The sequence below is a fragment of the Garra rufa genome, chromosome 5 (assembly GCF_049309525.1).
Source record: "Garra rufa chromosome 5, GarRuf1.0, whole genome shotgun sequence".
NCBI lineage: Eukaryota > Metazoa > Chordata > Actinopteri > Cypriniformes > Cyprinidae > Garra > Garra rufa.
This window is the reverse complement of record NC_133365.1, coordinates 30,480,746-30,507,973: the sequence shown is the minus strand read 5'-3', so window position 1 is coordinate 30,507,973 and position 27,228 is coordinate 30,480,746. Positions and strand designations below refer to the sequence as shown.

General features: G+C 40.1%; 1 protein-coding gene across 1 annotated transcript in view; it reads left to right on the top strand.

The window, feature by feature from the left end:
• The window catches only part of lamc3 (laminin, gamma 3), a 138,403-nt gene that overhangs the window by 75,341 nt on the left and 35,834 nt on the right, over positions 1-27,228 (top strand). Inside the window, exons 10-12 of the mRNA XM_073839705.1 lie at positions 13,369-13,567; positions 18,646-18,749; positions 21,751-21,978. Coding sequence (XP_073695806.1) covers positions 13,369-13,567; positions 18,646-18,749; positions 21,751-21,978 — 531 coding nt within the window. The remainder of the gene's footprint in view (positions 1-13,368; positions 13,568-18,645; positions 18,750-21,750; positions 21,979-27,228) is intronic.

Sequence of the window (27,228 nt, the reverse complement as noted above, 5' to 3'; positions counted from 1 at the left end):
AAGAGATAGAAGTACTGTACAGTTTGCTGTATATTTGTTGTAGTATGTACTGTATATGCTGTGATTTTGATAGGTGTCAATCATGCAGGTAATAAGGCATTGAAAATATGTCTTTCCAACATGTGCATTGTATATAGAAAATTCATAAATACAATTAATAATAATAGAAATAGTTTGATATAGTATTTATTCCCTTTTTTCTATTGCATTTATTTGTATTATTATTTTATTTTTTTAATCATGTACACTGTAAGTAAATATATTAAATCATAATTAAGTAAAATTATTAAGGTTGTGACAATTAGATGTGACATATGTCCAGTGGTGGGAATAACAGCATTATAAATAAACAGCGTTACTAACAGCAATACTTTTTTCAGTAAGGAGTAATCAAACAAATTATTGTTTCCTCCTTACAATTCCGTTAATGTCACTGACAATAAAATGTGGAGTTACTATAATTAAGCTCACTGAAGCGGTTCTCATCAGAGTAGGCTTTCTCTCAGCCATAGGACCTGCAAATCTGCTCATTGCGTTGCGTTCTTGTTCTGAGTTAAATTCTGGCTTATTCTTCTCAGTTCGTCTTCTTCCAGAAATGAAAAGTAGCCAAGATAAACTTGATGAATGTTTATGTTTGTTTACGGAGGGTATGTGGGCGTTTACCTACATGTCCGTGCATCTCACATGGATGTTTAAAATTTGAAATGCGGAGCCGCTCGAGGCCGTGATTACATTAGAGATGAGTTTAGACGGGAAAAACTGGAGCTTGCATTGGTTTCATACGGATTGCTTTATCAGAGAATTTTTGTTTTTGACGTGACTTCATTTAAAATTAGACATTGCAAGCTTTCTATACATATATTCCTCATGTCTCTGAGACAGGTATTTGCTGAGATTCAGGTTGTTTTAGTTATGTGTCTGTGAAGAGAGGTGACGGACACCAAGACGGCAGAGAGCGCACCCTGTCTATTTTCTTTATTTTACAAAAGCACATTGTTTTGTTGTTATTATGACATACATATTTAAACAATACCTTATTCTAATCTGTACAATCAAAAATGACGGAGTATTTTTAGTTCTTTTTGCAGTCATTAAAAAAAAAGAATCAGACCGCACCGCAGACTTCGACCCCAGAGGGTTAACAGTGTTGCCGTGGCATGTTTTTCATGTCTGCGGATTGAAGCAACCCCAATAATGTAATATTTAGCCCTTGGAATATTTTGAAAAATGCTGGCTTTGACTTCTATTGTAGTTCCACTAAAACATGTTTCAAAAAAATCTTCTTTTATGTTCCACAGAAGAAGAAAAAAGTGATGATGACAGAAATGTCATTTTTGTGTGAACTATTCATTTAAAATAGTGTTGAATGGACTGAACTCACAGCCTTGCTTTCATTCGTATCACAGTGACTGTGCTGTCTACCCGGACTGAGTTTTATTGCAGCTGTTCAAACACTGAATGTTTAAAATAAATAGTTTCAGTTCCGTTACTTTAGAGATTATTTCTTCACATTCTGCCCTTTAAAGTACAAACCCAAAACCCCAGAAAGATGTAGGAAATGCGTTTCAGCAGACCTATAAAAACGACCCAGATGCTCAATCCATCCCCTCAGAGGAATTGTTTGTGTGAAGCTGAGGAAATTTAATTGAGGCTCAGTGGGTTTAATTGAGTCAGGGAAAAGTTAAAGCCCGGATTGATTGTTAAGTTTGATGGCGGCTCGCTAAATGTCACCAGGCTTTGTCGTCGTGGTGACGATTAATTTGTTTGTCTGAGAGAGGGTTAACACCTCCATTTAATCAAATCTGATCTTAAAAAGAGATGGGAGTTAAACAGGTAGCGCTGGAAGCTATGAGAGATACTGTATTCTTTTCAACCGCTTACACAGTTGACTCTGATTTCTCATTCATAGCTTCAGTTGTTCCACCAAATACAGATTATCAAGTGTCTCCAGAAAATCTGTTTCAGGTGTTGGAAGAAAAACACCCACTGTAGATATTGTGGTTTTTTTTCCAAGTTGAAATTTGCCTCAGCATCTCTACGGGTGCTGGAGTTTGTGAATAAGCTCTCATAGGGAAGGTTTCAGCATGCTGTCAGACCTGAAAACAACAGGAATCCAACAGGTACAGAACATTTTAGCCTCCTTTTGTTGAAGTTGACTCATACTTGTCTCTGCATGTGAAACGGCAGGGGGGCAGATAAGAAAAAACACTCCCGCTAAGTATCTAACAAGCTTTCAGGTTGTCGGGGCTTAGAATGTTTTACAGCTCTTTGTTTCAGGTGAAGCATGCGGCGCCGTGCATGTATTTCAGGGTTCAGCTCGATGGTGAAGAGATGATGGGAACAAGAAGCTCCTAGGGGTGCCATATAATGGTCCAATGATAGATTTGATCCCACAGAGTGGCCAATGATGTAGATAATAAAAGGACAATAATTTTGTTATGATTTATGTGTTCACTTGCCAGAATATGCAAAAAATTCTGAGCCAACACTTGCAATTCCATTGCAACTGCAAAATCACGATTAGATAAATAAATGGTTTGAATGTGTATGAATTTAAAGGATTAGTTCACTTCCAGCATTAAAAATCCTGATAATTTGCTCACCCCCATGTCATCCAAGATGTTCATGTCTTTCCTCTTCAGTCAAAAAGAAATTAAGGTTTTTGAGAAAAGTATTTTTCTCCATATATTGGACTTCAATGGGACCCAATGGGTTGAATTGGTGGTCCAAATTGCTGTTTCAATGTGGCTTCAAAGGGCTCTACACAACCTCAGCTGAGGAATAAGGGTTTTATCTAGCGAAATGATAGCTAATTTTCTACAATAATAATTTATATACTTTTCAACCACAAATACTTTTTTTTATTATGAAGGGAAAACAAAATCCAAACCCACATGGCCCTGTGTGAAAAAAGTGTTTGTCCCCTAAACCCTAACTGGTTGGGCCACCCTTAGCAGCAACAACTGCAATCAAGCATTTGCGATAACTTGCAATGAGTCTGTCACAGCGCTGTGCAGGAATTTTGTCCCACTCATCTTGGCAGAACTGTTGTAATTCAGCCACATTGGAGGGTTTTCGAGCATGAACCACCTTTTTAAGGTCATGCCACAGCATCTCAATAGGATTCAGGTCAGGACTTTGACTACTACCACCATATTTTACTGTTGGTATGATAATCTTTTTCTGAAATGCTGTGTTACTTTTACGCAAGATGTAATGGGACACATACCTTCCAAAAAGTTCAACTTTTGTCTCATCAGTCCACAGAGTATTTTCCCAAAAGTCTTGAGGATCATCAAAATGTGTTCTGGCAAAACTGAGACGAGCCTTTATGTTCTTTTTGCTCAGCATCGGTTTTCGTCTTGGAACTCTGCCATGCAAGCCATTTTTGCCCAGTCTCTTTCTTATGGTGGAGTCATGAACACTGACCTTAACTGAGGCAAAAGAGTTAGGCAGTTCTTTAGATATTGCTGTGGGGTTTTTTGTGACCTCTTGGAGTCCTCGCTGTGCTCTTGGGGTAATTTTGGTCGGCCGGCCACACCTGGGAAGGTTTACCACTGTTCCATGTTTTCGCCATTTGTGGATAATGCCTCTCACTGTGGTTCGCTGGAGTCCCAAAGCTTTAGAAATGGCTTTATAACCTTTTTCCAGACTGATAGCCCTGCTGAAAAAAACAGCATATGCTGGTTAGCTATGTTTTGGTGCTGGGATGCTGGTTTTAGCTGGTTTATGCTGGTCCTTTGCTGGTTTATGCTGGTCCTTGACCAGTAACATGACCAGCATAAACCAGCAAAGGACCAGCGTTAACCAGCTAAGGACCAGCATAAAACAATAAAGGACCAGCATTAGCCAGGTAAAACTAGCATCCCAGCACCAAAACATACCTAACCAGCATATGCTGTTTTTTTCAGCAGGGAGTTCTCAATTACTTTCTTTCTCATTTGTTCCTGAATTTATTTGGATCTCAACATGATGTTGATCTTTTGGTCTACTTCACTTTGTCAGGCAGGTCTTATTTAAGTGATTTCTTGATTGCGGACAGGAGTGGCAGTAATCAGGCCTAGGCGTGGCTAGAGAAACTGAGCTCAGGTGTAGTAAACCACAGTTATGTTTTAACGTGGGGGTAAAACAATGATTTTGGACGATTTTGAAGTTGGATGAGAAAGTGAGATGGAGTTTTTTTGCCCTACCCTACCTTTTTGAACACAGACAAAGAATTAACCATGCGTGACCTTTCCAACGTGATTACGTAATGTGTGAAGTTTCAGACACACATCACAGAGCTGATGCAATACTAGCATTTGTGGTTAAAAATATACAATTTGTTAGTTTCTAGTTTTAGAAAATGACCAATCATTTCCTCGGCTGAGATCGTGTAGAGCCCTTTGAAGCTGCAGTTTGGACCTTCAACCCGTTGACTCTGACTGAAGTGAAACAAAAATCAAGGAACTTTTTTCTCATAAACCTTAATTTCTGTTCGACTGAAGAAAGAAAGACATGGACAAGGATGAGTGAATTATTTTATTTTTATTTTTAATTCATTTTAATTCTGGGAGTGAATTAATCCTAACTAATGAGTAAGAGCCCACAAAACACATTTTTGTGTGACTTTTGTGTTCTTTGCCTCATCAAATGATGTGAAAGACAAAATGTGTGAATGGCCCATAAGATAGAAGTATTAGGAGTGAAAGAAAAGGGAAGGTTTGACATTACTGAACCGCTATAACAGCACAACCACTATCCCTAAGCAGAGCGTCTAATCATCGCCAGCAGGTGTAGGCATTTCTCTCAAAGTCCCAGTACAATAAAACAATTTTACTGTAACCACTGGCTATTCTAGTGTCTAGGCAAAGATTTTACAGTCAGTCTTTCCCTTAGCTCACCCACTCCATCCCTTTTCTATCCCATTTTTCACAAGTATTACTATCGCTTTATGTCCTGAGATGCGTAACTCATCTCTGGAAAATGTTCTTCGACTGAAGCAAGCATTAACTTCTGTGAGGAGGAAAGACTAACCGCCTACAGATACAGTGGCCCCAAGGAGGAATTATGGTCCTGCGAGACCCCGGGGCACCAGCTGCTTGGAGGCGCCCCATCAAAAACAAATAATTAAACTTTTACACACACACACACAAACACACACACACACACACACACACATACCTTGGGGTGGGTATAAGCATCGTTTAAAAGGGTGTGCAGTAAGAGAACTTACAAAGAGTTCAAATAAGATAAAAACTTGTCATGGATTTATAGACTCTCATAATTGCAGTTTTATATTAGCTGACACTTTTATTATATATAGGCACTTGTGAAGTAACTATTTTTGTGTCATGCAAATTCATCTGGAATGCATTCAGAAAAAGCATTTGCATTTTTCTACATAAAGCCACTGTGTTTGCACAAACATAAAAAGTAACCTCTGAAAATAGATAAAGCCACTGCACAGTATCTGTACATAAATATAGTACAAGAACGCCAGCCCTGTTCTATTGAATTTAGAAATGAGATTCAGTACCACATGCTGCTGCATTCTCTGCTGGTATTGTAAATACTACAGCTACAAAAGGAATATAGTAGAGCTAATGGTAAGCTTGACTGCTGATGCTATTCAAAATGTGCCAGCTACTTAACATCCACTCTGGCCTTTTCTATATTACAGATTTATTCAATGGAGATGAATTTACAAGCTTCAAAAGTTTAGTGATTTAGGCCTAACAATAGGTTAATAAAGCAGGCATTTAGTTATACACACACACACACACATGTTGGGTTAAGAAACAACTCAGCACTGGGTGAAATGTGGACAAACCCAGCGATTGGATTTTTGTGACCCAGCAGTGGGGTTTAATGTTTAACCCAGCCTTCTGGGTAGTTTCGATTGAACTCAACTGTTGCTTAAAATTACTATAGTTGTTGCTTAAAATGAACCAAAAATATGTTGGAAATTAACATTTGGTAATATCTTTATTATAACTTTATATCTCACAATTGACAGAATTGCTGTTACGGAAACAGACGGACAAGAAGGTAAGTGAATATTAAACAGTTTTATTTCAACAGATGACCAGCTGAAGGAGAATGATGTGCACGAATGGGTAAGTATCTCAATCTTGTATAGTTTGTTGATGTATTCCGTGGTTTGATGAAGATCTGGTTTCTTTCCAGGAACGACGGGAGGAGAAGGTGGATTCGCTGAGCGAGTCTTCTGAAGACTTACGACACACACACCGCTGAATGGATCCAGGATCGATGATAGACTTACGACGCACACACCCTGTGGATATAGCTGGATGGATCTGCACAGACTGGAATTGGATAAGAACAGGTAAGTAGCAACAGGTAGGTAATAATTGTGAACTCGAGGAGAGAAGCACAATGAGTCCGCTTCGTATAAATGAGCCCGGACAATGAGAGGTGCGTGGTGTGTGCTCTTATAGGGGTGTGGTTGATTAGGTGCAGGTGTGTGTTATTAGTAGACAGGTGATTGTGATCGCTGGGTGATAGTGGTGGAAGAACCTGGCCAATCCATGACATTACCCCCCTCCCCAGGGCCCGCACCTGAGGGCCGAGACCTCCGACACCGTGGTGATCTACCTCGTCCCCGAGGTGCTGGGTATTCCGGTTGACTCTTGTGGAATTCCTCCATGAGCGCGGGGTCCAGGATGTCGGCCCGGGGAACCCATGACCTTTCTTCGGGTCCGTATCCTTCCCAATCCACCAGATATTCTAGCTGACCACCACGACGTCGGGACTGCAGAATCTCCTTAACCGAATAGATGGAGCCCTCTTCCAGATCCAAGGGGGGAGGGGGTTCCTCCTCTTGGCCAGGTTCTGTGGAGGGAAGCAGAGGTTCGTGAGAGCCAAACCTTCTGTCCCGGAGTGTAGACTGGACCAGGAATTCTCCTACGATCCGCAATGATCTTGGTCCTACGAACTGCCCTCTGAAGATGGTGATGGGCCTCGTCCCAGACTCTCTCACTCTCCCGAAACCAGTGATCCACTGCGGGTACCTGTGATGGTTCACCATTCCAGGGGAAAAGAGGAGGCTGGAAACCGAGCACACACTGGGATGGTGTGAGTCCTGTGGTGGGTTGCCGCAGTGAATTTTGGGCATATTCCGCCCAGCCCAGAAACTGGTTCCAGGAGTTCTGGTGGCCGTGGCAGAAGGTCCTAAGGAACCGCCCCACTTCCTGGATCTTCCTCTCCGTCTGGCCGTTGGTTTGTGGATGGTAGCCAGAGGAGAGGCTGACGGTCACACCTAGAAGTCTGAAGAAAGATTTCCAAACTCTTGAAATAAATTGCGGTCCTCTGTCTGAGACGATGTCTTCAGGGATGCCATAATAACGGAAGACATGGTTAAAGAGTTTTTCTGCAGTTTCCTGAGCAGTGGGAAGACCTTTTAAGGTTAAGAGCCAGCAGAACTTTGAAAATCGATCAACTATGACTAGGATGCAGGTGTTTCCATCCGAAGGAGGAAGATCCGTCATAAAATCCACTCCTAGGTGTGACCAGGGGCGGTTCGGGATCGGCAAGGTATGGAGTCGTCCTGCTGGTAAGTGACGGGGACTCTTGGACATGGCACACTCCTTATAGCCAACCACGTACCTTCTCACATCCCTTGCCATTTCGGGCCACCAGAAGCATTCTGGTAGCAGTGAGAGGGTGTTGTTGGTCCCTGGATGCCCAGTGCCCAGGGAAGTGTGAATGGAGTGGATCAGATCTACCCGTTGATCAGGAGGAATGAACTGGTGATCTGCTGGACAACCCGGCGGAGGTCTGGCTACTGGAGGAGTGACGGCTGGAGACCATTCTATGGGGTTGATGATGATGTTTTCAGGTAGGATGGTAGTAGGTTCTTCAGTGGATTCTGGTAAGTCGTAGATTCTTGATAAAGCATCAGCTCTGACATTCTTGGGACCTGGACGATATGTAATGGAGAAGTTAATGTGTGAGAAAAATAGAGACCAGCGGGCTTGATGTGGACCGAGTCGTTTGGCTTCTCGAAGGTATTGCAGGTTTTTATGGTCTGTGATGACTTGAAATGGGTGTTTGGCTCCCTCCAACCAATGTCGCCACTCCTCCAGAGCAAGCTTGATGGCCAGTAACTCGCGGTTGCCGATGTCATAGTTTCTCTCCGCTGGGTTGAGCTTCCGGGAGAAATAGGCACATGGATGGAGTAACTTAGGGGTACCTTGTGGTTGTGAGAGTACGGCTCCAACTCCAGAGGTAGATGCATCGACTTCCACTACGAAAGGGAGATCGGGATTCGGGTGAGTCAAAAGTGGAGCTTGTGTGAAAGCGTCCTTCAGGGTTTGGAAGGCTGTGGCTGCATCTGGGTTCCATGCGAGGGATCTTGGTTTGTCTTTCAGGAGGTTGGTAAGTGGAGCAGTGATTAAACTGTAGTCTTGTATGAAACGTCTGTAGAAATTGGCGAATCCGAGAAATCTCAGTAGTTCTTTGATGGCGGTGGGTATTGGCCAGGAAACAACTGCGTTCACCTTCCCCTCGTCCATACGAACCCCTTCTGGGTCGATGATGTAACCGAGGAAGTGAACTGATGACAGGTGAACGGAACATTTCTCAGCCTTGAGGTAGAGCTGGTGATCCCTCAGCCATTGGAGGACCTCCGCAACGTGGTGGCGATGTTCGGCCTCACTCCGGAAGTATATCAGGATGTCATCTATGTAGACTATGACAAAACGATGGAGAAACTCCCGGAGGACTTCATGGATGAAGTTCTGGAATACGGAGGGGGCGTTGACCAAACCGTAGGGCATAACCAGATATTTGTAATGGCCGGTAGGGGTCACAAAGGCGGTCTTCCATTCATCCCCCTCTCGTATTCTCACCAGATTGTAGGCGCTGCGGAGGTCCAACTTGGTGAAGATGCTGGCAGTGCGAAGTTGTTCCAGGGCCGCAGGGACGATAGGAAGGGGATATCTGAATTTGACTGTGCTTTGATTAAGGATACGGTAATCGATGCATGGCCGCAGCCCTCCATCCTTCTTAGCCACGAAGAAAAACTTTTTTCCAATACACTTTCCACTGAAGTAACGCAGACAGGTAGGGATTTGCTGATGGGTTGAGGAAGATTGGGGAAACAATCTGGTGAGCATCCTTTTCCCCATTTGAGTATTTCTCCTGTGCCCCAAGAGAGGATGGGATTGTGCTTCACCAGCCACGGGCATCCCAAGATGATGTCCATAGATGCACCCTCCAGAACAAGAAGTTGAATATCCTCTTTGTGAAGTAGACCGATTTGAAGTTTGATGGTTTCACATTTCCGATGGATCCGTGGGCGAGACTTTATTGAGTTGGTGATGGGTTGAATCTGGTAGATCGAAGACGAAGCCTCAGTGTGGAGTTGGAGCTGGCGACAGAGGGCACTGGAGATGAAGTTCCCAGCTGACCCGGAGTCGATGAGGGCGGTGGCTGAAACAGAGGATGAGTGGGTGGTTAACTGAACATTGGTAGTGAGCGGATGCATTTTTTCTACATCTGTATGGATGACACTCACCAATGATCGTACTGGACGGAGAGGGCAGTTCAGCCGAATGTGCCCGCTGGCACCACAGTACATGCAGAGACCCCGGGTCAGCCTCCTCTGTTGCTCAGCAGCAGTAAGTTTTCCAGCTTCAATAATCATAGGTTCCGGTTCTGGAGGGTGAGCTGGCTTAGTAGGGCGGAGGAGTGCAGTAGCAATGGGTTCTTGAAGAGACTGATAGGATTGCATGCGGTCAGAACATCGAAGGGATTGTTGGATAAACTTCTCCAAACCCATAGTATCATCTAGAGCAGCCAACTGCAGACGGAGCTTCGGTTCCAAGCCGAGCCAGTATGTAGTCAGAAGAGAACGCTCATTCCATCCACTGGCGGCAGCGAGTGTGAGAAAACGAAGAGCATATTCTTGGGTAGTCATGGTACCTTGTTTGAGATGGTATAACTGTTCCCCAGCTGATATCTCTCTGTCAGATTGTCCGAAGACTTCCTTAAAATGAGCAATGAAGTTCTTGAAGGAGTGTGTGGCCGGCCCGGCTTGCATCCAAATGGTTTCAGCCCACTGTAAAGCAGGTCCCGTGAGTAGAGATGTGACGAAGGCTATTTTGGACTGATCTGTAGGATACAAAGCAGGTTGCATGGTGAATATTAAAGAACATTGTAAAAGAAATCCGTTGCACTCCTCCGCCCCGCCAGAGTAGGGCGCTGGTCGGGCCATGGTACTGGATGTGACGGGTGTTGAAGAAGTGCCAGGTGCGGGAGGTGCTTCGGATGGTGGTGCGGATGGCATAGCGATCGGTGATCGCAGCAACACTTTTTTCAGCGAATCCACCAGTTCCTGAAACGGATCGAGGTTGCTCATGCTGTCTGTAGTCTGGTCCGGGCTAACTGTTACGGAAGCAGACAAGAAGGTAAGTGAATATTAAACAGTTTTATTTCAACAGATGAGCAGCTAAAGGAGAATGACATGCACGAATGGGTAAGTATCGCAATCTTGTATAGTTTGTTGATGTATTCCGTGGTTTGATGAAGATCTGGTTTCTTTGCAGGAATGATGGGAGGAGAAAGTGGATTCGCTGAGCGAGTCTTCTGAAGACTTACGACACACACACCGCTGAATGGATCCAGGATCGATGATAGACTTACGACGCACACACCCCGTGGATATAGCTGGATGAATCTGCACAGACTGGAATTGGACAAGAACAGGTAAGTAGCAACAGGTAGGTAATAATTGTGAACTCGAGGAGAGAAGCACAATGAGTCCGTTTCGTATGAACGAGCCCGGACAATGAGAGGTGCGTGGTGTGTGCTCTTATAGGGGTGTGGTTGATTAGGTGCAGGTGTGTGTGATTAGTAGACAGGTGATTGTGATCGCTGGGTGATAGTGGTGGAAGAACCTGGCCAATTCGTGACAATTGCATGATACAAACTCACAATTCTGAGAAAGAAGAATTGTGATATAAATGTGCAGTTGCAAGTTATAACGTCATAATTGCAAGATATAAACTCGCAATTGCAAGAAATAATGTATTTTTTTCCTGCAATTGCGAGCTTGTATCTTGCAATTCTGACTTTTTTCACACAATTCCATATTTTTTTCTCATAAACTCGCAATTGTGAGTTATAAAATCTAATTTTGAGGGAGGGGGGAGAGACTGATATGTTTTCAGAATTGAGTTTATATCTCACAATCTTAACAACTCGCAATTGCGAGTTTACTTCTCACAATTGTGACTTTTTTCTCACAATTCTGAGAAAAAAGTCACAATTGTGAGATATAAACTCTATAATAGTCAGAATGATTTTATTAGAATTAGGAGTTTATGACTTACAATTCAGACACAGTTGCAATTTTATATCTTAAAAACTGAGATGTAAACTCGCAATTGTGAGAAAAAAACATCAGAATTGCGAGATAAAAACATACAATTCTGACGTCTATATCTCGCAATTCTGACAATTGCGAGTTATAAAGTCCAATTTTGAGGGGAAAAAAGACTGATATGTTCTTAGAATTGCGTGTTTATATCTTACGAGTTTATATTGCTTTTTTAATGCAATTCTAACTTGTTTTCTGAGAACTGAGATGTAAACTCACAATTGTGAGTTATAAAGTCCAGTTTCGAGGGGGAAAAAGAGACTGCTATGTTCTCAGAATCGTGAGTTTATATCTCACAATTCTGACTTAATAACTAACAATTGCATGTTATAAAGTCAGAATTGCAAGATATAAACTTGAAATTGCAAATTATAAAGTCAGAATTAAGTTATACAAACTCACAATTGAGAGAAATTAAATCAAAATTGCAAAATAAAATAATACAATTCTGGCTTTTTTCTTGCAATTGTGAGTTTATATCTCGCAATTCTAACTTTTTTCACACAATTCCGACTTTTTTTCTCAGAATTGTGAGATATAAACTTGCAATTGCGAGTTATAAAGTCAAATTTTGAGGGGAAAAAAGAGACTGATATGTTCTCAGAATTGTGACTTTAAAATGAAAACGATCCTCGTCTACACTGGGTTTTCACTGCATTTCAGAAACAATCTCCGTCTACACTACACAACTGAAAACGCAAGTCACATGACCATTCATGCAGGTACAGCCGTAGATATGTATAGGTAAATTCCCTATTATTTAGATGGTGGACGTGTCTACATGCTTGAAGTGGTCGAATGGAAAATCTATCTATACAAAACTATGAGTACAACAATAAACATTATGTTATTGTTTACATGGTAGTCAAGAATATGCAGAGCAAATGTTGGCAGCCACGCCATCGTTTTCAGAAGTCTCCATTTTGGTCTATTTACACTGAAATGCAACCCCAGAGTTTTCAAACTAAAACGAGGGTCAAAAACACCGGAGTAGTCTAAACAATAGGCGTAAGTTATAGAGAGTTTATATCTCACAATTTTTTTTTTTTATTGCAGGTTTTGACATGGGTTTTCAAACATCCATACAAGCTGTACATATTTAACAAGGCAGATATCTCACAATTTTAACTTTTTTCTCACAATTGCAAGTTTACATCTTGCAATTCCGACTTTTTTTCTCAGAATTGTAAGATGTAAATTCACAATTCTGAGAAAAAAAAATCACAACTGCGAGATATAAACACTATAAAAGTCAGAATTGTGAGTTTATGTCTCACAATTCTGACTTAATAACTCACAGTTGCGATTTTGTATCTTATAAAACCTTGGGGAAAAATCTGAATTGCAATTGTGAGAGAAAAGTAAGAATTGTGAGATAAAGTTGCAATAACCCTTTTTTTGTTTTTAGTATACAGTATATGTGTGTTATCATGAAATATTTTATGTATTTGTGTGTGTGTTTGTGTCTTTGCGTGAGTTTTTGTAGAAGCTCAGCATGTGGTTCTTTGAAGTCTTGTTAAAGCTCTTTAATGAGGCTGGAAGATATGAGTGGCAATTATGGTCATCCTCTTACGCTCTCTTGCATATAGAGATGTACAAACACAATGAGATCAGAGAGATCCAACCGTCTTATTTTCTCCAAAGCAGAAAAATCCACTTTTTTCTGTGAACTAAACATTTTGGCTTCCTATTGTATTTTTACAGTTGTTATCTTAACGGTCACACACTCTTCATTGTGCCTGTGTTTATCTTTGGTAATCGGGTCGTTGCGGCTCAATGGCTGGTGTAATGTGCTGGTAATCTGCAAGTTGTGAGTTTGTGTTCCAGAAAATTCTGTGCTGCCCTTGAGCAAACCACTTAACTCAATTCACAACCCAGCTGTTGCTATCAGATAGATGTTACACTCATGTTTGCTTAATCACACCATGGTCATACAAAGTGGAATATGTGTGGTAATTGTTAAATGTTTTATCTTTATATTGCAGATAAATATCTGGGGAACAGGTTGCTAAGTTACGGACAGACCCTTAGCGTTTCATTTACGGCTGAGCTGGAGGAACTCTTACCCAGAAGTGTGACCGTGATGCTGGAGGGCTCCGGAATATCGGTTACTGCTGATTTGTACTGTCAACAGGAGACTTACTCCTCATTGGAGAAGACACCCATCAACACTTTCACTCTCAGGTGTGTATGCGAATGAGTGTGTTATTCATTTGTTATACTATTTGCTTGTGGGCAGATACACTGATAAAATATGGCACATGGGTAAAATGGGATTCACAGATCAAATTTGGCTTGAACATTTCAAACTTAAACTATTTGGTGTTCTGGCAGAATTATTTCCAACATAGGCTCATTGGAAATACATGCCTCTATATAAATTTCTGCAAAAATGAAAAAAAAAACATACCTATATGTACGAATCACTGCAGTTTCTAGTTGAAATGAACACTAGAGGCAGTAAAACTCTGACAACTTTTAATCCTTTTTACACAAAGTATGATTTACAGGTACAGAGTTTTAATTAATAAAGCCAAATTGTCACACAGTTACTTGCAGAATATTATGTTATGACTTCAAAACAATTTTAACATCCTTGCACATTTGAAAACTGATATGTTTGGACGTTGTGGTCACATTTACAGCTTCATATGCATGAATTTTCTAATTCAGTAGGTTTGCCTGGTAGCTCACGCAATACAGCGTTGTAGTTGAGTGATGAAGCTCTACACTACAAACCCTGTGAAACGGTGCCGTAAAAATGCAGCAATACGTGCCTGTACCAACGTAGGGGAGAGCGGGGCACAACCTAACACTTTTTGAATTTCGCGGTTTATGTAAATCCACTTGGGGTTCAGAGTACAATTTTTATCCACATTATTTTCACACTTGTCTAGTACAAATATATCGCTTTGTTTCATATTTACAGTGTATACGTTTTTCGTTATTTACCTCAAAAGAAAGGAAGTGAAAGGAAGTGAAATGTGACAACATGCCCCATAGATGGGGTACATTGTAACATCTGAGGGGCACGTTGTAACACGACCATATGACAGCTTAAAATGTTATCTGATCGAATGAAAAAAATATACACAACAAACTAAAATATTTTGTCAGTAAAATACATGTGTTAACTTTTTCAAATAAAGTAATGACGGTTTTTTTTTAAATAAAAATGGTCTAATTTTTGGAGTTTGACAATGAACATATCACAACAATGCTTTGAACGGCCCTGATCGCAACACACAGCTGTACAGTAGTTCAAAACAATGTAGACAACTAAATGAAACACATTTAGACATTCAGAAAAACACTCCCGTCCCTCCACACACAGCTCTCATAGAACACGACACACATAAACCAGCCAAAATGCTTTACATTTCTTGAAATAATAAGATCTGAACATTAAACATTGATTGTCAGCCTTTATTCACCTGTTTCTTGTGGTTTCTTATCAAAATCCTTAGAAATAAGTAGTGTAAATTGCACCGCTTATGTCATAGAATAGCATAGTTTAATAACAGCAGGGAATATTGTAACACAGTGTTACATCTTTCCCCATCTGCGCGACTGGAGTTTAAAACAGGTTAGTGTCTTCTGCTGGTTTGTCAAGCATTAATAAACTATCTAAACTGATAAATAACAAATTGGAGATTAAAATAATAGCAGTTTTGTCTAACTTTAAATGAATACTAAAAACAGAAATGAAAAGTTTACTTCAGCCAGAAATGTACTTTTACTATGGTAAAATAAATATTCAGCGATATCTTCAAAATGCTTTTGAATTTTGGTGATCTTTTTTCTCTGCATAGTGTTGCTATGGCAACTAGTAAATACCGTAAATTTAGTTATGCTAGTGTGTGTGGAAATATTTGAACCACGTGTGTTACAATTAACCACGCGTTAGGTTGTGCCTCGCTCACCCCTATAAGAATGTGCCATAGTCATGTATTGAACGTGTTTTAGTGCCACTCTCTGAACATTTCACTCTGAAACTGCCACGAAATATGCAGTAAGGTATGCAATTACGGTGTTACAGAAATGTGTACAGAGCCACATATTTTCATGAGCTTGGGTTGATTATTTGTAATATGTATTTATCTTAAATGGTGCTTTATGTAAATGGACAGGAATTGCTCAAAAAGGTTATTTGCTTGCTTTTGCTTATGTATTATAAGACAACTGACACTGCAGATATAATAAGAGTGGCGAACTAAACCAAATCTAGCCCAGATTTTAAGTAGGTGTTTAGAGCAACGCAATTCAAAGGGCAAAGACAATGTGCTTATTTGATTTGCCTCTAATTATGCCTCATTGTGTGCTGTTAACAATGATCTGATCACTTTGTGTGTGAATTATTAAGCCAAACAGTCTTCCCACATAAGTATGTGTTGTGATTTTATGTTTTCATGGCTCTCGGGATCCTTTACCCTACTTTTAAGAGTGGATGCAAGTTCTTTTCTTCATTCATTTTGTCACATAACACATCTATTCTAATCCTTTTGCAAATCTTTTTGTGCTGAAACAAAACGTGAAAAGCGAAATGATTCTTTTCTAATACAGTTGACCCTTTGCAAACAGCTTGATTGACAGGCGATCTGACCAATCATAATGCCAAATCTGCCATTTTGTCTGACAAACAAATCAGACAGGAGAGTAGATTAACTTCGGTGAAACATTGTGGCCCAGTTTCATAGACAGGGTTTAGCCTAAACCAGGATTAGGCCATAGTTCAATTAAGACATTTAATTAAAAAAACATTACTGGCGTGTATCTTGAGACAAAACAAAGGCACTGATGTATTTTAAGATCAGTCAGTGCAAGTTTCTTTTAGTTGAAACAGCTGAGACTTACATTTTAGTCTAAGACTATGCTTAAAGGATTAGTTCACTTCCAGAACAAAAATTTACAGATAACGTACTCACCCCCTTGCCATCCAAGGTGTTCATGTCTTTCTTTCCTCAATTATAAAGAAATTATGTTTCTTGAGTTAAAGAAAACATGGTTTGTAATAGTGATTATTGAGGTCCATTTCCGTCCGTCTCTAATGCCGCTTAAATAGCACCAAACAACGATTGTAACTAAATATTTGGTTTTGAAAATGTGAATTTTATTTTTGCAGACATTAAAGGGGCCATCGGATCTACAAGTTCATACGATTCTTTAAGGTCTTAATAAAAAGTCTTTAATATACTTTGGTAAAAAAACACCCGTTTACCTTGTCAAAATCAGCTCTGCAAAATATCAGCTCATTTTAAATGCAAATGAGCTCTGCTCGCCCTTCTCTGCTGTGTGATTACAGCTGTAATGTTTACTTTAGCCACAATTAGCCGCGTTTAGCCGCATTTAGCTGTGTTTATCGGCGAAACTTGCCAACAAGCACATTATTAAGAAAGGCCATTTGCAAAGATGCATAAAAAAACCTTATACTCACTTCTGCTGTGGGTGAATCTGCATCACGAATGATTCACACAAACATAGACGCATATGTAGATCGGGATCGGCTCTTTCCTTGTAAAAACGAAAGTAACGTTAATCCTCTGCGTCTTCAGCGGCTCAGATGTCAGAAGTAAATGACTACTGCTTTGTTCATTATTACATCCAACAACAGAACACCTCAATCACTCAATTAGAGTCTTCCTCTGCACCTGAGCGGACACAATGGCGATCGTATTCTGACTGTTTCAGCTCACTGAGGGCGGGTCTAAGGTAAGACGCTCATGTCAATCAACTGTGTGCCGTCACAACGACAAGAAGCTGAGAATGACCTGATTTAAAAAGGGGATATTACTTTTAAAGATTAAAAAAATACCCCTGGGTGGATTTTTTATCATTGTAGGGTGGTTGTGTACACAAACTACCAACACACATTAATGTTCATTCATGTAAAAGTTAGTTTTGCATCCGATGACCCCTTTAAAAATGAATAACATTTATTTGACTTTCGATAACATTACATTAGTTTCTTACCACTGATTTTAAATGATGATATGCTTCTCTTTAAGTCCGCAAACAAAAACGTCTCGGTTAATACCATGTTTCTCTTTAATTAGACTTGTCAAATCTCTCTAAAATCACAATATTTACTCTTGAATATATATTTATTAAAAGTAATTATGCGAGTGCGCAGCTTTATGTGGAAGACAGGTGAAAAGTGGCTTGTTTATAATTTTAAAAAATAGACATTTCAGTGTTAAAATATTCAGAGATTTCAGCATAAAAAAAAATCAGGGAACGTTCTGGGAATGTTCTCTTTAGATTATAAAATTAAACCAAAAAATAACCTGCAGGGAACGTTTAAGTTATTAAAAAGAGAACCTACAAAAAAAATAACCAAATGGGAACCATATGGGAATGTTAGGGGAACGTTCTGTGTTTGCTGGGTGGTAGGTTCACATCATGCTAAAATTCAGTAAGAAAACTGTTGTTCATGTTGCTAATGAGGATGTTGATTGCATTTCAGCATAAATGTAAAACCTGCGATTGGTAAAAAGATGCCAGATTTATTACAGAAATGGCCTTTCTGTTTAAAAATATATTGTAGCTGTTCTCATGAAAGTGCTAGAGTTAGAATTTCTTCTTGCAGTGCTGCTAAAAGCTGGTTATTACAGCAATTACTCGACCGTTTTCATCTGTATTTAGCACTGACAACTTAAAAAAAAAACATCTTAATAGCAGGTGGAAACAGAGCTATGTTATAGGGACAAATTTGTGTGAATTGCTTAAAATATGTTTTCTTTTGTGTTTTCAAAAGGTATTTCAGTTTCCATGGCAGACTGAAACATTTGCCCGCTGAGACCACATGGCGTATTATCAAGTTTTTATTTTCTAATTATAAATGTGTGAATAACATAAATAAATATCAGAAAACAATTGTTATTTCCGTCATGACAAATGTGTGTGTGCAACATTATGTATGTCTGTCAGCATATGGCAATTTTACTTGGCAGTGTTTTCTGCAAACCTGAAGCTTTTCTGTTCGTAGACGCTTTTTACATTTGCATTTGTTGTTTTGACAGGCGCTTTCCTCCCAGAGTGACAAGAAAATTCTTATATTTTGTGACTCATTCATACAGAAAGACTTTCCTTATTCCGTCAGCTTAAATTGACTAGACCTAGTGCGCCTTAATGAAGAGCCTCAGTTTTTTTTACGTAAATAAAGTCTGAGGAGTGCTGTTTCTCTAGAAAAACACTCCTGTAGTTATTAGAGCAGGCACAGTCACGTGTTTCTAACTATTATCTCTCTGCTTTCTGGTTTCCAGGTTAACAGAGAAGAGTGTAAATCCATCGATTGCCTCATTTGAGTTTCTCCGAATGCTTTACAATCTAACCGCACTACATATCAGCAATGCAGGGGGCCAGAACTGTAAGTCATTACATATATATGTATGTGTGTTTGCTCTATTATGTAAGGGAAAGACATGAGACAGAAACACAATCATTAAAGACTAAAAGAAATTGATTGGAAATGGCAAGGGAACATGCATCTCAAACTTGGCAGTATGGACTGTACTGTAATCAGCCATCGATTAGTAGTCTAGTGGAGCCTGTAACTTTGGTCATGCCCCCCAATTCGTTCCTGGTCTGTGATTATGTTTAGTGATTGCCTTGCATTGTGGCATGATTTCTGAGCTGTTTAGACTCAATTGCAAAATGGCATCGTTGAGATATACTGTATGCAGTGATGCATCTAATCAACTTCCCAAGTGGAAAGTGTCACACTGAAATAAAATATAGCTTCTGGCATGAATTCAAAGCTTTATTTCTTTAAACATTAATCACCATATGTTGTTTTCCCTTTGACAGATTGACATTAAAGACAATAATGTAATGATTATTTTGTTTTTAATTCTGGAAAATGAATGAAAATTAAGTAGCTAACCAAAAGCAGTATCATAAGTGTATTGAATTTAACATTACTCTTACATAATGATTGTGTTTCAGTGTAGCATAAGTTTATGTTTTGGCATGTGTTATATTCATTTCTGTTCTTATTTAGTTTTAGAAGAGTAAGAGATGTGGCAAGAGACTTCTTCTGAATGCAAGAAAAGAAACAATGTTTTCATTTGAAGGCCAAGTTTAATATAGTTTAAAATAACACACAATAGGTTCTTGTACGTATTTTTGTTATATATATATACAGTACAGACCAAAAGTTTGGACACACCTTCTCATTCAAATGAATTTTCTGTTTATTAAAGTTTTTACTCTACATTTGTGCAGTTTTCAGTGGGTTAGTGATATTTTTTAAATATATATAAATTAATAAATAAATATTTTTTAAATGGGTTTTTATACAAAAACTGCTTTTTTATGTAAAAGACCCAAATTTCTAACTTTAATTCATGGGGATAACATGGATAATTTCACATGGTTTAGTGTAAGATTTTTGTAAAAGTAAAAAAAAACTACAAATAACTTTTACCAGTAGGTGGCCGCAGAGCTCCACTATTTGCTATTTGCTATTTGACCACCTGAAAGATATTTTTACACAAGTTTTTTCAGTTGAATTCATATCTGCAGTACAGACCAAATGAGAAGGTGTGTCCAAACTTTTGGTCTGTACTGTATATTTGCAAATGTCCCTTTAGGGGCTTCGTATTCAGGACATGGTAAGGAACGGTTGAAAAAAGGTAAAAATTAATATAAGAGGAGACTTAACTCAGTAAATCCCTGCCTAGCTGCACTTAAACATACATGCAGCATTTAATACAAGCTGTGTGACTCTATGGAGGAGCATTACTGTGAATATATCTTGTCTCTCACACACACTTTGTGTTTCTCTCATCTGTTTTCCTCCTCAAAGGAAGTAAATTACATCTTACCAAAGAGCATAATTATTTCTCTACCACGTTCTGCGCTGACAGGTCCGCTCATTGATTCTTGGAAACTGCTGCGCTGAAATTCGTGAATGTGTTTGAACTGTTTCCCCTTCTGCTACCATGCACATGATAATCAGTTTGGCTGTATAGCAGGCACACACACATGCTGATATCTCTCAAAAGCGCACATAAACATTAGTCTTCCTGGCCATGTCCTGATATGAAAGTTGAGAGTTGAGACGATAGGACACAGAGACCCTGGAGAAAGAGAGAGTTGTGGTGAGAGAGAAATTTGATCTGTGAACAGTCTCTCTCTATCACTATTTATGAGGCCGGTATGGATTCCTGAGAGAAACAAAGACCCACTCACCTTCACCATGTTCCACCTCTCCCCACTCAGCCCTTATTGATTAATTCATTCCTTGTTCATTTATTCATATGGTGATCAAAGATTCTATCTGCTTGCACCCAGTGGTCCTGATGTCTGTCTGTGTGTAAGCAAAGGTGAGAGAGAGGCAGAGGGGAGCTTTAGCAGGCAGGCTAGCTAAGCTACATCGTGAGGGCAATTACAAGTGGACGGGACACACTGATTTCACATTCAGTGTAGATTCATGGCGGAATGCTCTTTCCAAATCCATCACAACTGCTGAATCCTTCTTTGCCTTCAAAAACTTTCGATGAGCGCTTGACTTTTCTTACTCCACATATGATGTTTCCTACTCTGTTTTTCTGTCACAAAATGTCTTACATAACTTTAATGTTATGGCATTTTCTTGCGCCCAAAGGATTAGAAGTGTTATTCTAAACATTTTTAAGGATTCTTTAATGAATAGAAAGTTCTAAATTTTGTAACATTATGTGTATGGGTCAAAGACGAAAAAGGGTTTAAGCACAAAAACAATGTTTTACTGCTTTAATTTGTTGTTTTTCGTTTAATTTAATTGCATTTTTTATTTTTGTTTTTCTGAGCAAAAAATAAAAAATATCATACATTTTTCCCCAATTTGCAGAAGACACCCACTAAAATGTCATTCAGTGTAACAAATTGTCTGACGTATTTACAACTAAAGTCAATTTATGACATATTAAAAGACAAATTAATTTCACCCCAAATACTAATTAGTTGTAATTCTATTTTTTTTAATTTGCCTGTTGTCAGTAAGAATTTTTTACTTATTTAAAACACAATAAAATGTAATATGCTCCCGTATTCTTTTGTTTATTTTAATATGTACAAGTCAGAATAAGCACATGTTGAATTGTAAATAAATATTGTTACTCTGAATAAGAATGTAACCAAATTTTGACATTTTATTCTCCAAAACCTTTTTTTTAACCTTAAAAGTAGACACTTTACTTACATTTAATGTGCTTTCTATAGACATAAAATCGCTTTTGTAAATTTCTTTTGATGTGGACATCTTAACGCCTTTGACCCATATCTTTACTGTCACTTTTAACAATTTAATGTGTTTTACGGAATAATAGACTTAATTTCTTAATTTTTTATTTATTTATTTATTTATTTATTTTTCTTGTTTGCAGACACTTCTCAGCTCTCTAGGGTAAGCCTTGAATCTGCAGTCCGGACAAACTACAGTGTGGCTCCACATGCTGCATGGGTGGAGGAGTGTACTTGTCCCACAGGATTCACTGGGCAGTTCTGTGAACACTGTGCTCCTGGATTCACCAGGGAAACCCCTAATGGAGGACCCTTCTCCCCTTGTGTACCTTGCAGCTGCAATCAACATGGGACCTGCCATCCTGAGACAGGTTAGGAGTGTGTGTGTGTGTGTGTGTGTGTGTGTGTGTGTGTGTGTGTGTGTGTGTGTGTGTGTGTGTGTGTGTGTGTGTGTGTGTGTACCTGGTATTCATCACGTTGTGGGGACCAAATGTCCCCACAAGGATAGGAATACCAGCAGATTTTGACCTTGTGGGGACATTTCTCAGGTCCCCATGAGGAAACAGGCTTATAAATCATGCACTATGAGTTTTTTTGAGGAAGTAAAAGTGTGCACAATCTCCTGTGAGGGCTAGGTTTAGGTGTAGGGTAGGTGTAGGGCCATAGAAAGTACGGTTTGTACAGTATAAAAACCATTACGCCTATGGAATGTCCCCATAAAACATGTAAACCCAACATGTGTGTGTGTGTGCGTGTGTTTGTTAGCATGCAGTATGTCATCCAATAACACGGCATACACTGTTCGTATATACTGTATACTATACAGCATGGGCGACATTTGACTCTTGAGTCAGGGGGGGCAAGAAAAAAAAATCAGATGTAAGCATTAAAACAGTGCCCTACGGTATTGCACCACATCAAAGCAGTCAATTAAAGCGCTGCACTTCAGCCCGGGCCAATGGGCCCTGACTTTTTTTTACACCCCAGGGCTACGGCTTCGGGCCAATTTTCACGTCATAGTTCAGACCCGGGCCGCATCGGGCCTGTTTTAGGCTTCTTCTTATTTTTTACAAGAATTATGAACAAGATGGCGCCGCGAATGGCAGCCTCTGTGCTTAGCTCTCCAGTTGTTTTTGTGTTTTTGTTCGTTTTTCCTGTTTTTTGTTTTGCAAACACGATCAGTTTTACAAGGGATGAACTGCTAAACATTAGGCAGAACATACCACAAAATCTCCTACCGGTTTTTGATTATTCGGACGTTTTGCTCAACATCATAGTTGGCGGAGCGGCGGCGCTTACCAAAGGCTTCAGGACGCGCAGGACGCGCAGGACGCGGGGGAAGCGCGCCGGCGCGCTCGTGAAGCTTCGTCAGCGTGGATTCAGGATGACACTGCCAGGCATACATTTGGCAAATCTCCGGTCTCTACCAAACAAAACGGACGAACTCCTTCTGCTCTCCCGGACAAATAAGGACTTCTCACACTCTGCTGCTCTGTGTTTCACGGAAACCTGGCTGAATGCGGCTATACCGGACAGCGCGATTCATCTCCCGGGATATCAGCTGTTCAGAGGAGACCGCGACGCAGAATCGACGGGGAAATCGCGCGGCGGCGGGACGTGCTTTTACATCAATGAGAGGTGGTGTACAGATATAACAGTGTTAAAGAAAATATGCTGTTCTGATGTTGAAGCGCTTTTCATAAACTGTAAGCCGTTCTATTCGCCGCGAGAGTTTTGTTCGTTCATTCTCGTGAGTGTGTACATTCCACCGCAAGCGCACGTGAGCCTGGCGTTACAGAAACTCGCTGATCACATCACAGAGACAGAACAACAACACCCGGACTCTGTTTTAATCATTCTTGGGGATTTTAATAGAGCAAATCTCTCCCGTGAACTTCCAAAATACAGACAGCACATCACATGTCCGACCAGAGATAGAAATATATTGGACCACTGTTACACCACAATAAGGAATGCATATCACTCTGTCTCACGGGCAGCTTTGGGACTTTCTGATCACTGCCTGGTTCATCTTATACCAACCTACAGGCAACAACTTAAATCTGCTAAACCTGTAGCAAAGTCTGTAAAGAGATGGACCAACGAAACAGAGCGGGCTTTACAAGCCTGTTTCGAATGTACTGATTGGAGTGTTTTTGAAGCTGCTGCTACTGATCTGGACGAGCTTACAGAGACTGTTACTTCATATATCAGTTTCTGTGAGGATTTATGCATTCCTACCAGGACTCGCTTAACTTACAACAACGACAAACCATGGTTCACTGCAAAACTCAGACAGCTTCGTCATGTCAAAGATGATGCTTACAGGAAAGGGGACAAAGTCTTGTATAAAGAGGCCAAATACACACTGGAAAAGGAGATCAAAGTGGCAAAGAGAAATTATTCCGAAAAGATAAGGAACCAATTTCATTCCAGTGACTCTTCATCAGTGTGGAAAGGTCTAAAACAAATCACCAATTACAAGACATCATCCCCCAGCACTTTGCAGAATCAGCAACTGGCAGACGATCTGAACGAGTTCTATTGTCGGTTTGAAAAGACACCATTTACACCTCCAACATCACCCCTCTCCCCCACCTCTGCAACTCCCATTCAAATCAGTGAAGATGAGGTACGCAAGGTCTTCAAAAAGAACAAAAGAAGAAAGGCACCAGGCCCTGACGGTGTCACACCAGCCTGTCTGAAAACCTGTGCAGATCAGCTGGCACCCATTTTCTCACAGATCTTCAATAGGTCTTTGGAGTTGTGTGAAGTCCCCGCCTCTCTCAAACGTTCTGAAATCATCCCCATTCCAAAGAAACCCAAAATAACAGGACTTAACGACTACAGACCTGTGGCGCTAACATCTGTCGTCATGAAGTCGTTTGAGAAACTGGTTCTGGCTTATCTGAAGGACATCACCGGACCCTTACTGGACCCCCTGCAGTTTGCTTATCGTGCAAACAGGTCTGTAGATGATGCAGTGAACATGAGTCTACATTTCATACTGCAGCATCTGGACAAATCAGGGACTTACGCGAGGATCCTGTTTGTGGACTTCAGTTCAGCCTTCAACACTATCATCCCAAACCTCCTCCTGCCCAAACTAACTCAGCTCTCTGTGCCCACATCAGTCTGTCAGTGGATCAACAGCTTCCTGACAGACAGGCAGCAGCTAGTGAGGCTGGGAAAATTCTCATCCAGCACCCGTACTATCAGCACTGGCGCCCCTCAGGGTTGTGTCCTCTCCCCACTGCTCTTCTCCCTGTATACAAATGACTGTACCTCCAAAGACCCCTCTGTCAAGCTCCTGAAGTTTGCAGACGACACCACACTTATCGGCCTCATTCAGGACGGTGACGAGTCTGCTTACAGACAGGAGGTAAAAGAGCTGGCTGTCTGGTGCAGTCATAACAACCTGGAGCTCAACACGCTCAAAACTGTGGAGATGATCATAGACTTCAGGAAAACCCCCCCTGCTCTCCCCCCACTCACCATCATGAACAGCACTGTAAACACAGTGGAGTCATTCAGGTTCCTTGGAAATACCATCTCTCAGGACCTGAAGTGGGACATTCACATAGACTCCATTGTGAAAAAGGCCCAGCAGAGGCTGTACTTCCTCCGCCAGCTGAGGAAACTCAACCTGCCACAGGAACTGCTGAAACAGTTTTACTCTGCCATCATTGAATCCGTCCTCTGCACTTCAATTACCATCTGGTTCAGCTCAGCTACAAATTCTGATCTCAGAAGACTACGTCGGATAGTCCGGACTGCTGAGCGAATCATTGGTACAACCCTCCCTACCCTTCAAGATCTGTACTTATCCAGAGTACGAAAAAGGGCTGCCAAAATTACTCTGGACCCCTCACATCCAGCACACTCACTTTTTGAACTGTTACCATCCGGTCGGCGCTACAGAGCACTGAGCACTAGAACGACCAGACACCGAAACAGTTTCTTTCCTCAGGCAATCCATCTCATGAACACTTGATCGTGGAACATACAACACTATACATTCTTTATTCATTTTTCCGTTATTTATTTAAAGCACATACTTACTCCATTCAAATGTCTTTGCTATTATTGCACATTGTCTGTCTTGTATACCTCTATATTGTTCTTTTTATAATATGTATCGTCTTGTCACTGTCTTTCTGTAGCACTGTGGAGCTCTGTCACAAAAACAAATTCCTAGTATGTGTAAACATACCTGGCAATAAAGCTCATTCTGATTCTGATTCTGATTCTGATTCTGATTTTCATAATTTAGACATCCATCAATTATGGTGAAGAAAAAAAATGCCGCGCTGGTGGAAACAACATGAAACTTCACTTTCGCTTTCACTTTTGAGACCGACTCAGACACCGTTTAGTGTCCTTCAGCGCAGTGTCGCAAAGATCCTGACTCGCAATCTCCTTTTTGGACGCGCCTTTAGAGAGAAATTCATCTTTACGGATTACATGAAAGAGTTTGTGCTTTTGATTTGTTTTATTTCGTTAAGTAATAATTTAAAGCTTTCTATAAATGTATTTATTATGTCTGTGAGGCATGCATTTCGCTTCATTTTGTTAAGCACTCCTGTTCAAGAACCAGACGGCAGAAAGCACATAATTTTTGTTTTCTTTATTTTATAAAAACGCTGTAACGTTTTTTTCGATGTATTACTCGTACTTTGTGAGCAAAAATGACGGATAATTTTAAATTGCTTCCAATTAAAAAAATGCAAGTGATCGCGCTGGTGCCTCGATGTCCTGCAAGCTTTAGCTTCCACTTTCTGCACAAACTATGCACATATAGCGCACATTTATCTGTAACGTTTAAACTACCATTGTTTTATACTTGAACTGTTTTATATCTATAGATTTCATTTTAGGCAAGTCATGATGATTTGAGAAGGCAAACTGATCAAACAGACTATGATCAGTCTTCCGCTGGGCGCTGTTCGGTAAATATATATATATTTAACGAATAAAAAATGCTCCAAGCGTTTTTCTAAATTAGCTAAATAAAAAACGAAACTAAATATAAACATTTTGCCATTACATACAAAACTTAACTATTTTATAGCTGAAACAGTAAGTTGTTTTGGGAGAAGGGGAAAATATATTTTTATCCCGTCTATTGCTTCACCGTTATTTCAAGAATAAACCCAGCGTAAATATGCAAATGTCACTCCCAAAACATATCAGCTTGCATGTGCCGAAAAACGAAAGTTTCATACAAATTCTAAATGGATTATAGCCTGGAAAGTGCAAAGCACGCTCCCCTTATTATCACTAAAAGTTCATAGAGATCTCACAAAATTCCGTTATAATTAATAAAGCTCTCTAAACTACACAATTAATATTTTATTTACATCGCGTCTACACTCATAAGATGATTCACGAGCGCACTTAATAAAAACCGTTCAGGCGCTTTCAGCAGTGAGTGAATTCTGACAAGTGTTTCTAATTGTTCGGAAACAACAGATATGTCTGTGATTGGCTACATTGCTCAACGCTGCAAAAACACGTTGGATAGTTTGCCAGATCTTCAATTGCTTTGCTTTCGTTTGAGGGTTATATAGCACCGTCTAGTTCCCAAGTACAACCGAGCCTAAGCTTGGCTAAAGCAGTTG